The sequence below is a fragment of the Equus przewalskii genome, chromosome X, assembly GCF_037783145.1.
Source record: "Equus przewalskii isolate Varuska chromosome X, EquPr2, whole genome shotgun sequence".
Lineage (NCBI taxonomy): Eukaryota > Metazoa > Chordata > Mammalia > Perissodactyla > Equidae > Equus > Equus przewalskii.
This window is the reverse complement of record NC_091863.1, coordinates 82,761,508-82,773,635: the sequence shown is the minus strand read 5'-3', so window position 1 is coordinate 82,773,635 and position 12,128 is coordinate 82,761,508. Positions and strand designations below refer to the sequence as shown.

General features: G+C 49.3%; 1 protein-coding gene and 1 long non-coding RNA gene across 9 annotated transcripts; both read right to left on the bottom strand.

Moving 5' to 3' along the window:
- On the bottom strand, positions 1-3,449 carry LOC103566144 (uncharacterized). The gene is made up of 3 exons (XR_548430.2): positions 3,350-3,449; positions 3,133-3,199; positions 1-443 (listed from the first exon to the last, which is right to left on the bottom strand). It is a non-coding gene; the product is annotated as an uncharacterized lncRNA (long non-coding RNA).
- Positions 3,450-5,846: 2,397 nt separating this feature from the next.
- On the bottom strand, positions 5,847-11,596 carry GPRASP2 (G protein-coupled receptor associated sorting protein 2). Of its 8 annotated transcripts, none has more exons than XM_070605036.1 (5): positions 11,118-11,596; positions 10,472-10,558; positions 9,848-9,915; positions 9,440-9,516; positions 5,847-9,124 (listed from the first exon to the last, which is right to left on the bottom strand). In XM_070605036.1, the coding sequence occupies exon 5, from the start codon at positions 8,801-8,803 to the stop codon at positions 6,191-6,193; it is 2,613 nt and encodes an 870-aa protein (XP_070461137.1). In that variant the 5' UTR covers positions 8,804-9,124; positions 9,440-9,516; positions 9,848-9,915; positions 10,472-10,558; positions 11,118-11,596; the 3' UTR covers positions 5,847-6,190. The 8 variants fall into 8 exon arrangements, with proteins under 8 accessions (XP_070461137.1, XP_070461139.1, XP_070461138.1 ...); XM_070605038.1 differs by having other exon boundaries at positions 9,848-10,219; positions 11,118-11,395; XM_070605037.1 differs by having other exon boundaries at positions 10,997-11,122.
- Between the last annotated feature and the right edge of the window lie 532 nt (positions 11,597-12,128).

The following is a 12,128-nucleotide window of genomic DNA, read 5'->3' as shown; positions in this document are numbered from 1 at the left end:
ACAAATCCACTCTAATTTTATTCCCAGGCAGCAACATTTTAAGTCAAGTGACATCTGAACAGACCATTCTATTTATTACGAGATAGCCCATAATATATATCCAGAAAAGGGTCAGAAACAAAAGGGCCATATGAGTGATGAGATTTTTACTTTACATGCCAGGAAGAACTGAGGGATGATCCTGGCCCCTACAAGTCCTACCCAAGGAGTGATCAAAAAGGGATAATCATCTTCATGCTTAGACAAAACACACCCCCGCCCGCCCCTCCCCCCCCCCTTACCCTGCCCTTTGGCTGAGATTGAAAAAATCCACAGGCATGAATTGGTTAAGTATCTGCTTCAGGATGCACCTGGGACTTAAGAGGTATCTGGTCAGGCCACAGTGTGAAGTTCCACAAATATAAACGCAGTACTCCCAAGAGGAATTCTAGGCTGAGGAAGCTCTGATAAGAAAAAAGAGTTATAAAGAACTTTAAAAATCATCTAAATTGCAAATGCATGCCACAAAAACAGATGCCGCTTTTTTCACCCATAATACATTGGTGGGCTCTGCCTCCTTCATTTTAACTTGTTCACGTATGACGCATAGGATCAGAGGTAGGTTTACAGACTTTAATCTAGGGGTGGCTGCTAAAAATAGGGATGCGTGACACCATTGTTCTGACATAAATTCTTTGACACCAACTACCTAGAGTTAAGCATCAGACTCCACAGGTTTAAGTGTGCGGTCCCCAACAAAACTGCCCCCACTTCAGATCAGATGCCAGTTAGGACTCTTGGGTGGCCAACCAGACTTCTGACTGAACAGTTATAAATTCAGAGGTTCCCATGACCCCCTCAAGTTTGAGAATTTACTAGAAGCACTCACTAAAAGTGCTATACTTAGAATTATAGATTTATTATAAAGGATATACATAGGACAAGGTCTGGGAGGGTCTTAGACACACAGGTTCCATGCCCTCGTCCCAAGGATTCAGGTCACATCACCCTCCCTGGCTATCAGTGTGTTTACCAACCAGGAAGCTCCACTGAGCCCGAGTTTTCACTGGGATTTCACTACCTAGGCATGATTGATTAAATCACTGGCCATGTGATTAAACACCAAATCCAGCCCTCCTCCCCTCTTTGGAGTTCAGGGTTGGCCTAAGGTTCCAACTCTAATCATATGGTTGGTCCTTCTGGTGACTGGCCCACATCCTGAAGCTATCTAGGGGCCCACCATAAGTCAGTTCATTAGCATAACAAAAACACGCCTATCACTCAGGAAATTACAAGGCCTTTTGAAGCTCTGTGCCAGGAACCCAGGACAAAGGTTAGATATATTTTTTCTCATACCACACCATGTTTGAGGTATTCTCTTTTGGCAAACTCTAAAAACAGACACAGACAAGAGACAACAGAGCTTGAGGGGAAATTCCATAACCTGAACATTGGTCCCAATACTTATATTACCAGAATTCTGGAGAGTGGAGGGAAGAAAATAATAAAAGAGGCAGCAGGTAAGAGAGAAGAGGCAGTCCTAGGCCTCAACATCTGTAATTTGCCCACTGCTCAATCCTAGCTTTTAAATGTAAACAGGAGGGCCTGAGGTAGTATTTCAGCATAGTTTCAACTCTATACTAGGTATAAAAATAAGGACATGAGTGGGCTTAGGAAAATTCATTACATCTTAGTGACACTTTCCTAAACTGCATTGGTATCCAGTGGATACATGAGGGAGGAATTTTCAGTTAGAAAGAGGCCAAGGACATAGCAAGGGCTGCTACCTAGGATGAGACTGTTAGGGCCCAGGGCAGGCCACCCCAAAATATCCCACAATAGCATATTGATTATTTTGAATTAAAGTTACTTGAGAAGCAAAAAGTGCTTTCTGACCCTCCTGTCTCTGTTCCCCCTGGAAGCAGTAAATACATCTCCCCTGTGAAAGACGCTCTCCCTGAATCCTCATCTCCTGAGCGAGGGAACTCTGGGCGGAGAAGCCTGCGTCAACAAACTTTGCAAATTTACTACATAAAGCCTAAACTCTGCTGAAATTCCTCACTACTTACATTCCTCATATCTAAGCTTCTTTGTCCTGTCATTCCTCACAAATTTGTTTCTTTGTGTAAAAGATGTATACTGCCTGCTGTGTTCACTCTCCAAGCATCATTTTTCTATGATCTCTAATATGTACGTATTAAACGGGTTTTCTCCTGTCAATTTAGTCTTGTGTCAGTTTTATTGTTAGTCCAGCCATAAGAACACAAGAACAGTAGAAAGAGGATTTTCTCCACCCCGACAAGAGCAAAGGAACAATTCCTAAGAAGTAAGCAGAGAGCAAAACACAAGGGAGACAGCAAAGTGTCTGCAGAGGGGAAAATGTGAAACCATCCATACAGCAGTTTCTGTAGGTGGTTCCCAGAAAGACCTTCCTCTGAGGCTAGGACAGCAGGGGGAGGGAGCCTCAGAAGGAGTAGGAACTTTTGTGTTCCTAGAAGGAAGGGAGCTGCTGCCTGGGATAAAATCCAGGAATCCTCTTGGGAGTTGAGAAGCTTCCCAGGATCCAATGACAAATCTTATGTGAAGGGCCCAAAGCATCTAGGTTCCCTCCTCCTGAATCTGTCGCCTCTTTCCCTCCCTACAGCTGGACAGACTGAGGTTCATTCCTCTCTTGCATCTCCAGGCAGCTGGAGCCCTGGAGTAAGTTAGTCTTGTTCCCCTCTCATCACCCCCCTCACCCCCAACTGGTCCACAACATGGAGCTCAGCCATCCCCACTGTCTGGAAGACAGACAAGAGTGAGGGCCAACAAAGTGGGAGGAACGGAGCAGTAGTGTAGCTCACAGATCCCTTCTGTCCCCATCCCTGCCTTTCCAGAGCCAGCGCCATGGGCGTACTCGAATTGGGTGTTCACGAATTGTCACTTCACCGTCTCCTCTCTCTGGGCTCCCCTGAAGCCAACTCCCTCCAGGTGTCCACCTCTCCCACCCACACAAAGAAAAACAGTCACACAGCGCTGACCTGGTAGCCTGGCGGTGGGGGAAAGGGTGTTCAGAAGGCAGGAGGGAGCAGGAGGGTCCCAGGCACCTCCTGCACCCGGATCTGGTCTCAGCCCCTACCTCCCACGGATGCCATTTCTGGGCCTCGCACCCACCTCCTCCAACAGTGGCCGCTGCTTCTCTCCACGGATGCCTCCCGCAGACTTCCTGCCTCTTGAGCTCCTGGACAAAAGGCAGACCCTGGCTAAGACGCTCGCAATGGGCTGAGGGATTGTTTCCTCTACTAACAGATGCCCTAATTCTGGTGGACTGAGACATTAGTTTTCAGCCTAGTGCAGCACACAGACGCACCCATCCACCACAACATCCTACCACTCCTCCCATGGCAGTTGGCCAGTCGTCAGGTGTGTGTCCTTCCTCTCCCTTTTCCAAGCAACGCACCTCTCTGCTCGCCCAAGTGAGGGCGTGGTCACATGACCCGCCGTCAGCCCCACATGACCCAGCGCTCAGCTTGGGTGCTGCAGCCCTGCAGCGCGGGACAGCAGAATCTTCTGCCGCTGGGGTTGAGCTGCCTGCTAGAAGAACCTGAAGCTCCTGACCACAGTGAAGACAGAGAGCTGGAAGGCAGGCTGGATTTGGAGCCAAAGCTTCTAGCCCTAGGCCTTGCTCTGCAGGAGCACAGGGCTGGCGAGGAACACTCCATGAGGATTTTGGAGACAACTGACTTTTAATATCCTGTATAAACTTGGGACACACAAACACACACACGCTCTGTCTTGAAAAATATTGACAGGCAAACCAAACATTCAAACTCCAATTTCTACCACCAGGATGATCCCTGTTAACACTTGCCCTCTGTGAAAGGAGGCGGCAAAAGTGCCACTTTGCCCTACTTCCATAAACCTTGACTACTAGAACCAGGTAGGAAAATAGAGCATGTTGCACTGTCAGAAAAACTATACAAAACCTGGATAAAGACCACTTAGATTATTGCATATTATTTCAGTGCATTGCTGGGCTTCCCTCTCTATTGATCAAGTTTTCAACCCTGAGAAGCTAACTTGTAGATATTTTGTCCAATGGATATGGAAATGATTCACTTATTAATTTTATCATTAATAACATTTATTAATTTTATATGTATATGAGATGTAACATACATATTTCGTCTGATTATATTGTGTATTGCATACATATGTATCTCCTTCAATCATTTTATAATCTCAGCAGTTGTTTGTGTTGAAAAAAACTTTCACATATTCATTTCTAATTTACAAGCCATAGTTCTACCTTTTCAAAAATTAACAGCATCCTCAGACAAAACAAATAACAGTTTCACCATGTCTGACAGGCATAATAAAACATGATATTTCCCACAAGTCTTGATTCCCTTTCCAAACCAACTCTCTCTCTGACCTCTACAATTCTGTCTGAAGATGTGGTATGATCTTTTTACTTATTATGGTGGAAAATACACATAAAACTTACCATTTTAAAGTGTACAATTCAGGGGCATTAAGTAAATTGGCAATATTGTGCAACCATCACCACTACTTCTAGAACTTTGTCGTCTCTTCAAAGGGAAATATGACTTTTTAAATGTAATAGTTATGTAAATAAGTTTCCATCTTTGTACAATCAAGAGACTAAAATAAAACTCAGCATCCTTGGTAATTTTTTTTTCGTTAAAACCTTTCATCTAAGAAGCTAATCTTTCTGGTCTCATTCTTTTCCAACTTTTCTAAATGATTTTATCTCTAAAAATTCTTTTTAACACATTATTTTATTCATTTATATAACTGTATCCTTTCCAACATGTCCACCTATAACCTGAGGCACTAGATGTAAGCATATTAAAAGAAAAAATCCTGGGGGCAGGCCCAGTGGCATAGTGGTTAAGTTCACGCTGTGCTTCAGCAGCCTGGGGTTCACAGGTTTGGATCCCAGGCAGGGACCTAGCACGGCAAGCCAAGCTGTGGCAGCGTCCCAGACAAAATAGAGGAAGCTTGACACAGATGTTAGTTTGGAGACAATCTTCCTCAAGCAAAAAGAGGAAGATGGGAAGAGATGTTAGCTCTGGGCCAATCTTCCTCACAAAAAGAAAACTCCTTTCTTATTTTTATCTCCCCAACGCCTGTCTCTGAAAATTTTTTTAGCACGGTATATTTTATTCCAGACTATGGAATATATAAAGTTTCTTAGAAAGTCATATTGTAATGGCATAGAAATTGTGTCTATTTACACATAAGTTTTTAAAATGGGATCTAGTTTTCCATAGATGATGTCACATTCTTCCCTATTTCACCAAATATAAAGGCATCAGGATCATTTCATGCCAATAAATAGATTATTTTTAATAGCTGCATGGTATTTCCTTGGACTAGGATCACAACGGAAATCTTATTCCTGACTCCATTTAACTGGTGTGCTATTTTACTCTTTCACTCATTAGGTGGCACTGAAGCAACACCTGCACTAGGAGTTGTAAAATGTGCAGATATGCAGACTTAGCTCTCCAAACTGGCCTCGTTCCAACTGCATCCCTCATTAAACTTGTCTCACCTATTTCAGGCAGACAGGGTAGATCCATACTACTAGAACAGATTTTCCAATTACACCCTTTCTTCTCACCACCACTGCTCACCTCCAGGAATGACTGTTTGTCTTATCTTACCCTTCAGTGACCAATTTAAGTGGGTTCCTTTTCTCTGAATCATTCCTCAAGTACTGTAGCCCACAGTAATCTCTTCCTTCTTAAGCTTCAGGAATGGGGTTTTCCAATGAGGGTATTTTTTTATACTATTCATTATGTTTGTAAATATGCACAATGTATCTCCACCTGTATTTTAAACTGAATAAGTGTCACTTCTGCCAGTTTTCACATAGAACTTTATTGAAAACACAGACTCGAATAGAGAACCATATGTTTAAACAACGAAGAGCAGGATAGCTTACATAGGCGACTCAGTTCATCGGAAGCTCAATACTGAAAAAATACTGCAATCTGGACAGCAAGACAAATATCAACAAATGTGTTTTCAGCTTTAATATTCATTTGGCATCCACGAAATAATCCAGCTCGAAGCAAGGACTGGACAAAGTTAACATCAGAATTAAAAATCTGTTACACATAAAACCAGACTGTGAAGACCAAAACACTACTCAGGGTTCTTTGGGAACATAAGGCTGATCAGAGGCAGGTGGTTAATCACATTAGCTTTGTTGTCCCACCTCAGGATCTTTCTGATTGTCTATTTGGACTTGTAGTTCCTTAGCTAACTTCTCAAATTCATGGAATGCAGAAATAAGCGGCTCAAGACTGAAATCATCATCAATTAAAGCCATTGTTCCATTTTTTATAATATTACTGATATTCTGAAACATTTTAATAACAATTTGAATATTATCATTTGTCTCTTCTACGTTAAAGAGAGCCACAAATATCGATAGAGCTTTGGCACTGAATAGTTTTTTTGCCACCATAGCATTTCCAGACAAATTCAATAGCATTTTCAGAACGTGAAACTTTGTTCTTGCATTGCCTGTGGTTAGTAAGGAGAGAAACCCAGACATATAATTGGCAACCAGCGTGTGGTAGTCAGTAGTTGAAGTGAGGTGTCTAAGCATCTTTAATCCAAGCAGCTGCTCAGGGGAACCCACGCTATGAGCAAGGGTCTCCTCACACACTTGACATACAAACGTCTCAATCATGTTTAGATTTGGATAAGGTGGAGCCATGTGAATCATATTTTCCAAAAAACTTGTCCTAACTCGGGACGAGGGATAATTGAGCAAGGTTTCAATAAGCGAGACAACACCTGAATCCCGAATGAAATCTCGGGTAAATTGAGAAGCACTTCTCATACCCATTGCAATTTTAGATATTTCATGAATAAAAGGATCTCGAATTTTGTCCATTAATAGAAGGAGTTCTTCAAACTCTGCAGTACCAATTTTAAGCTCACACTGTATGCAGCTGCAGGACCAAGTCTCAGGCTCTGCACTCTCCCTGGCCCTAAGATGCTCCCGAATTTCCCTGACTGACCGGTAGGACGGATCATACTGAAATGGGAACTCAGACTCAGGCTGATCAGACTGAAGCAGAGACTCCTGCTCTTCCCCTTCTGGGGTAAGTTCCACATTCTTGGGCTTTCCCTCAAACATTTCAGAGAATACAGATGCTGCTTCATCAGAAATTCTAAAGGAGCTTGGAGATGGGAAGCCAACCACATGACAAGGACCAGGTTTGAATTCAACAGTGACCTCTTCCCAGGTTTGGGGTCTGGATGATACATTAACTTCCTCCTCAACTGAATCTCTGAACCTGGAATTAGCCCTGTACACAGGACTGGGATTTAGGTCAAAGCAGGCCTCATCCCTGTCCCAGAACCAGGACCCAAATATGGCCTCTTCTTCAGACTCTGGCCTGGCCTCTTCTCTGGCCACAGCCCCTAAACTGGACTTTTCCTCAGTCCAGAACAAGGATCCGCCAATGGCCCCCTCCTCAGCCCCTGGCCTGGATTCACAGATGGCCGAAGCCCCAGCTTCCATACCGGCCTCTTTCTCTGCCCAGAACCAGGACCCAATAATGACTTCCTCCTCAAACCTGGGCTCTTGTTTGACCTTATCACTGTTATTAACATCTTTCTGGACCCGGGGCTTTAAGACAGTATGAGGCTCCTCCTTGTCTCTGGGCCTGAATCTACTACTGGCCTCTTCTCCAGGCAAAAACCAGGACTCCTTATAGTACTCGTCTTCAGACTCAGATTCAAAGAAGTCCTCTCTCTTTGTCCTGAGCTTGGACCTGATATTTGCCTCATCCCTGACTCTGGGCCTGAACAAGTTACTGGTATTTTCTCCAGCCCACAAGCAGAAGGGGTTGCCAGACTCCTCCTCAGATCCAGACCAGGAATCAATATAGGGATCTTGCTTGGACCTGGGCCTGGACCTGGGGTTAGGCTGATGTTTAGCCCTGTGCCTGGACCTGGTATTAGCCTCTTCTCTGGGCCATGATCTGATACTGGCCTCTTCTCCAGCCCAGAAAGAAGACATCGTAGATGTTTCATCTGCTGACCAGAATCCAGACTCATTAGAGGCCTCCTCTCTAGCCCTGGGCCTTGGATAGCACCAAGACCCCATATTAGTTTCTTCCCCTGATGCAAACCAGGGTTGGATTCCTGTCTGAACCTGGGAGCCAGGAAAAGTCTCACTGTCCACATTGACCAGCTCCCTGTCCACAGACAGGGCCATAGGTTTAACTACTGACCCAGACTCAGTACCAACCAGTGGCCAAGCTACAGCATGGGTCTGGGACATGCCTTCTGCTTGTGACATTGCCTCAGCCACAAACTCAGTCTGGGCCCACGCCTGGGCTTCATCCTTGGGCCTTGACCCAGGGACTGCCTTGGCCTCAGTCTTAGGACGTGCCCCGCCTACTGCCCTGGCCTCAGTTTTGGGCCTTGCTCCAGCCATTGCCTGGGACTCAGTTCTGGGTCTGGCCCCAGCCATTGCCTGGCAATCAGTTTTGGGCCTGGCCCCAGCCACTGTCTGGGACTCAGTTTTGGGTCTGGCCCCAGCCATTGCCTGGCAATCAGTTTTGGGCCTAGCCCCAGCCACCGCCTGGGACTCAGTTTTGGGCCTGGCCCCAGACATAACCTTGGACTCAGTTTTGGGCCTGGCCCCAGGCATCACCTGGGCCTGGGTCCTAACCTTGGGTCTGACCACCAGTGGGATTTCATTCTCTCTCTCAGGCCCACCCCCAACCTCTTCTCCAGCCTTCTTTCCAGGCTTGGCCTGGGCACCAGGCTCAATCTCGGCCCCAGTCATAGTACAAGTTACAGAGAAGGCTCAGTTAAATACTCCTACCCCAGTCTCAGCCTCTACCACAGATCTGTGAGTTTTGTATCTTCACACTCTGATCCTTCAGCGATTCAGGAGATGATACAGTAGGAAATGAGTTAGAGTCAAGCCAGTCCAGCCGTCAACCAGCCTCCTCCTCAAGCCCAGCCTCAGCCAATATTACAGACAGTGCAGCAGAAGCACAACCAAGCTGGGGGAGGACGGATGGTTCCCAGGTGGGTGCAGACCTCTGGAGGACGGTAGTCAGCAGCAATTCCAACACCACCAGAGCTGCCACTGGAGGTGGATCTGGGGAGACAGAATGACATGAGACTTTGAGTCTCTTCCAATTGTGTCACTCCATGCAGAGACTCAGAGACTGGACCTTGAATGCTTGGTGAGACAGTCAGACTATAACAAAGTTTTTCTGTCAGCCTTATTTGGCCTACACCCTTCACCCCTAGAGATGCCACAGTATTGCCTGCTACAAAACAGGTGTAAGGTTGGAGAGAAAGTGTATTGGCAATGGGAGAGGCTGAGAACCTCCAGACTAGAGCCTAATCACTCCGGGGCCTGTGTTGGCCTCCACTCCTGGCCTAAAGGTGTACCCACTCTCATACCAACCTGCACTGATGTGGGGCAATTCCCCCTCCTTGCCTTGTTCCAGTGATATTAAGCCCTATAGCAGACAGCAGGCCACCCTACAGACACGTAAACACACAGGAAAAAATGGAGATTGAATACTTGGTTGACACACAGACACCCTGACCCCTAACGTTTGTAAACATCTCCCTTTCGGTTTAAGGGTCCAATTTGTCTAATGTTTCCTGTATCCTGGTCCCTGCTCTCAAGTCTTCTGCTCACATTCACAGCCCAATCCACACCCACCCCAATATTCCTAATACCTCCTGCAGGAAATGGACAAGGGATGCTGCAGCATTGTGCAAATCTAGCACACAGCAAGAGAATCAAAGACACCTGCCACGATCTTACTCCATAGCTGTCCCCTGCATTGCCCCTCTTCACACCAACCTTCAGAAATTTGAGCCAGTGTCTTCTTCCTTTCCTTTCCTGCAGAAGTGACCAGCCTTGAAAAAGGCCTACGGACAAACAGACAAAAAGGTAAGGCAGTCAGGAGACCATGGTAGCAACTGAGTGCTTGGTGGATGGACCAACACCAAGCATGGGAATCCACAAGTTATTTGTCGTTCAACATTTACAGTCCTCTTGGTAGAATATTGTCGTTTTATTTAGGCCCTCTGTTTCAGGGTTCTAGAAAATGACATCTTCTCTTGACGTCACACTCTTCCCATTGCTCACTCTCCAATTCCGTTGATTCACCACTAGGTGCACCACGTCCCTTTGCATGCGCAGCATAAATTGGGGGAATGGCGCCCGCATATTCTAGAAAACAGGTTGTGCAATGGTACTTGTAATTATGACTTCTGTCTGACTGTCATCTCCAAGCCCATCTTTTCCTGCCTACAATTTTGGATGCAAATAATGTAGAAAGGCAAAGGAAGTGCCTAGAAATCTGGTAGAGAGAGAACTTCTAGGAGGTATTCCTGGATGCCTGACCTGCTCTGGTCGCAGTCAGCCCACCCCCATTCGGGTCTCCAGTCAATGGCGTCTGCCCACCGTCCCATCCCCACACACCTTCACAAATCCAGGCTATTTTCCTGCTCCTGCTTTGTCGCAAGCCTCTCCGCTAGAGATGCACCCTGCAGCCTCAAGTCGCCAGACCTACCGCGCAGACAGGAGACTTCGGCATTAACGAGGCGCCTGTGGGAAGCGACAGCACCCCGGACGCGGGGCCCCACGGCCCCTTTCCACGATCCGGGCCCGGAGGACCCAGCGCCACTGGCCCGCTCCCGCCGACCCGGCGCCGAGCTCGCGCGCCCCCCGCCCTGGCCCCGCGGCCTCCCCGCGCCCCCCGCCCCCGCCCCGCCGTTCGCCCGCAGCAGCCCCCCAGCCCTCTCCCCGCACAGACACCGCCGAGGGCGGGGCGCGGCGCCGGGAAGCCGGCTGCGGGGCGCGGGCGGGAGGCGCCTCCAGAGGAGCCCCGGGAGCCTCTCGGCAGCCTCTCCGGCGCTCCGGCGCCCCCGCGCCCCCGCGCCCCGGCCCGCGCCACTCGCCGCCGCCGCAGCACCACGGCTCTCCCGGCGCTGGCCCGCTGCGCACCGCTCTCGGCGACCGGCTCCGACCGCCTCGGCGGCTCCTCGCCAGGCTGCCAGCTGGAGGGCGGGCTGCACGCCGAGTAACGGCGGGGCCACCCCCGCGCCCCCACCACACCCCCACTTGCCTCTCTCGACTCAGGCCCAGGCCGCCGGCCTGCCCTCCTCTCCGAGCGCCTCGCGCGCCTGCCCACCGCCCTCCGTGCGGCCGACTCGCACACAGGCGGCCCGCCCCCCGCGCCGCTGCACCAAAACGGGCAGGGGCTGCGCAGGCTGCGGCACCAACCGCTCGCGGCGAGGGGTGTCGGGAAGGGGGGCGGAGGGATACGGCACCAACGGGCTCGACGCCCCCTCCCAGGCCCACCGTAGTTCCGACCCAGAGGGGGCGGGGCCGGGAGGCGCTCCCGCCAAGGGGCGGGCGGAGGCCAGCCCGCCTCACTACACCTCCGCGGCCACCTACGTGGCGACCACCCCCTCCTTTCCGCCACTACAATAGAGGGGACCGGCGGGTGGGGGCCGCTGGGGGCCAGGATCGGGAGGTCCGGAGGGGCCGCGTCGCAGGGAGCAGCGGATGGATACCAACAGCCCGTCTGGCGGTGTGGGAGTGGGTGTGTGTGTGTGTGTGTGTGTGAACCCGCAGACTGCTCCCTGGCTGCCCACCTCTCCCACCCCTCGCGCCCGCCATCCTTCTGGGACGCTGATGGGAGAGGGGCTCTGAGGACCGCAGGTGGGGAGGCGAGAGGCCATTTAAGGCCAGACCGCCCCTGAGGTTCTGGGGACCCCTCCCAAGTTCTTTCATTGCTTCTGGCGGCTGCAGAGAGGAGGGAGGTGGGAGGGGGTCCAATGGAGGCCTCACCACTGTCCCTCTTGCAGAGGAAGTCACACCTAGACCTCTGACTCCAGCGAACAAACCGCTGGTCTGCGCCCACAGTCACTCATTCTTTCTGCCACACTGCTTTCTTTCTCATTCGAAATGGTAACACACTGGACCATTTCGCGGTCCCCACAGCTGCCCAAGAAAGAGGTCTTTCCCTGTCAGGCCCTGCACCGGGTCATACAAGCCTCTTTCTCTGTTGCCCCACTGCCACGTGTCAGGCACCAGGTAGGGCTGCGCCTGGCTTCTCTTCCACTGTTCTGTC

Excerpts from the sequence above, each read along its gene's own strand:
- GPRASP2 (XM_070605036.1), bottom strand. The coding sequence starts at position 8,803 with ATGACTGGGGCCGAGATTGAGCCTGGTGCCCAGGCCAAGCCTGGAAAG.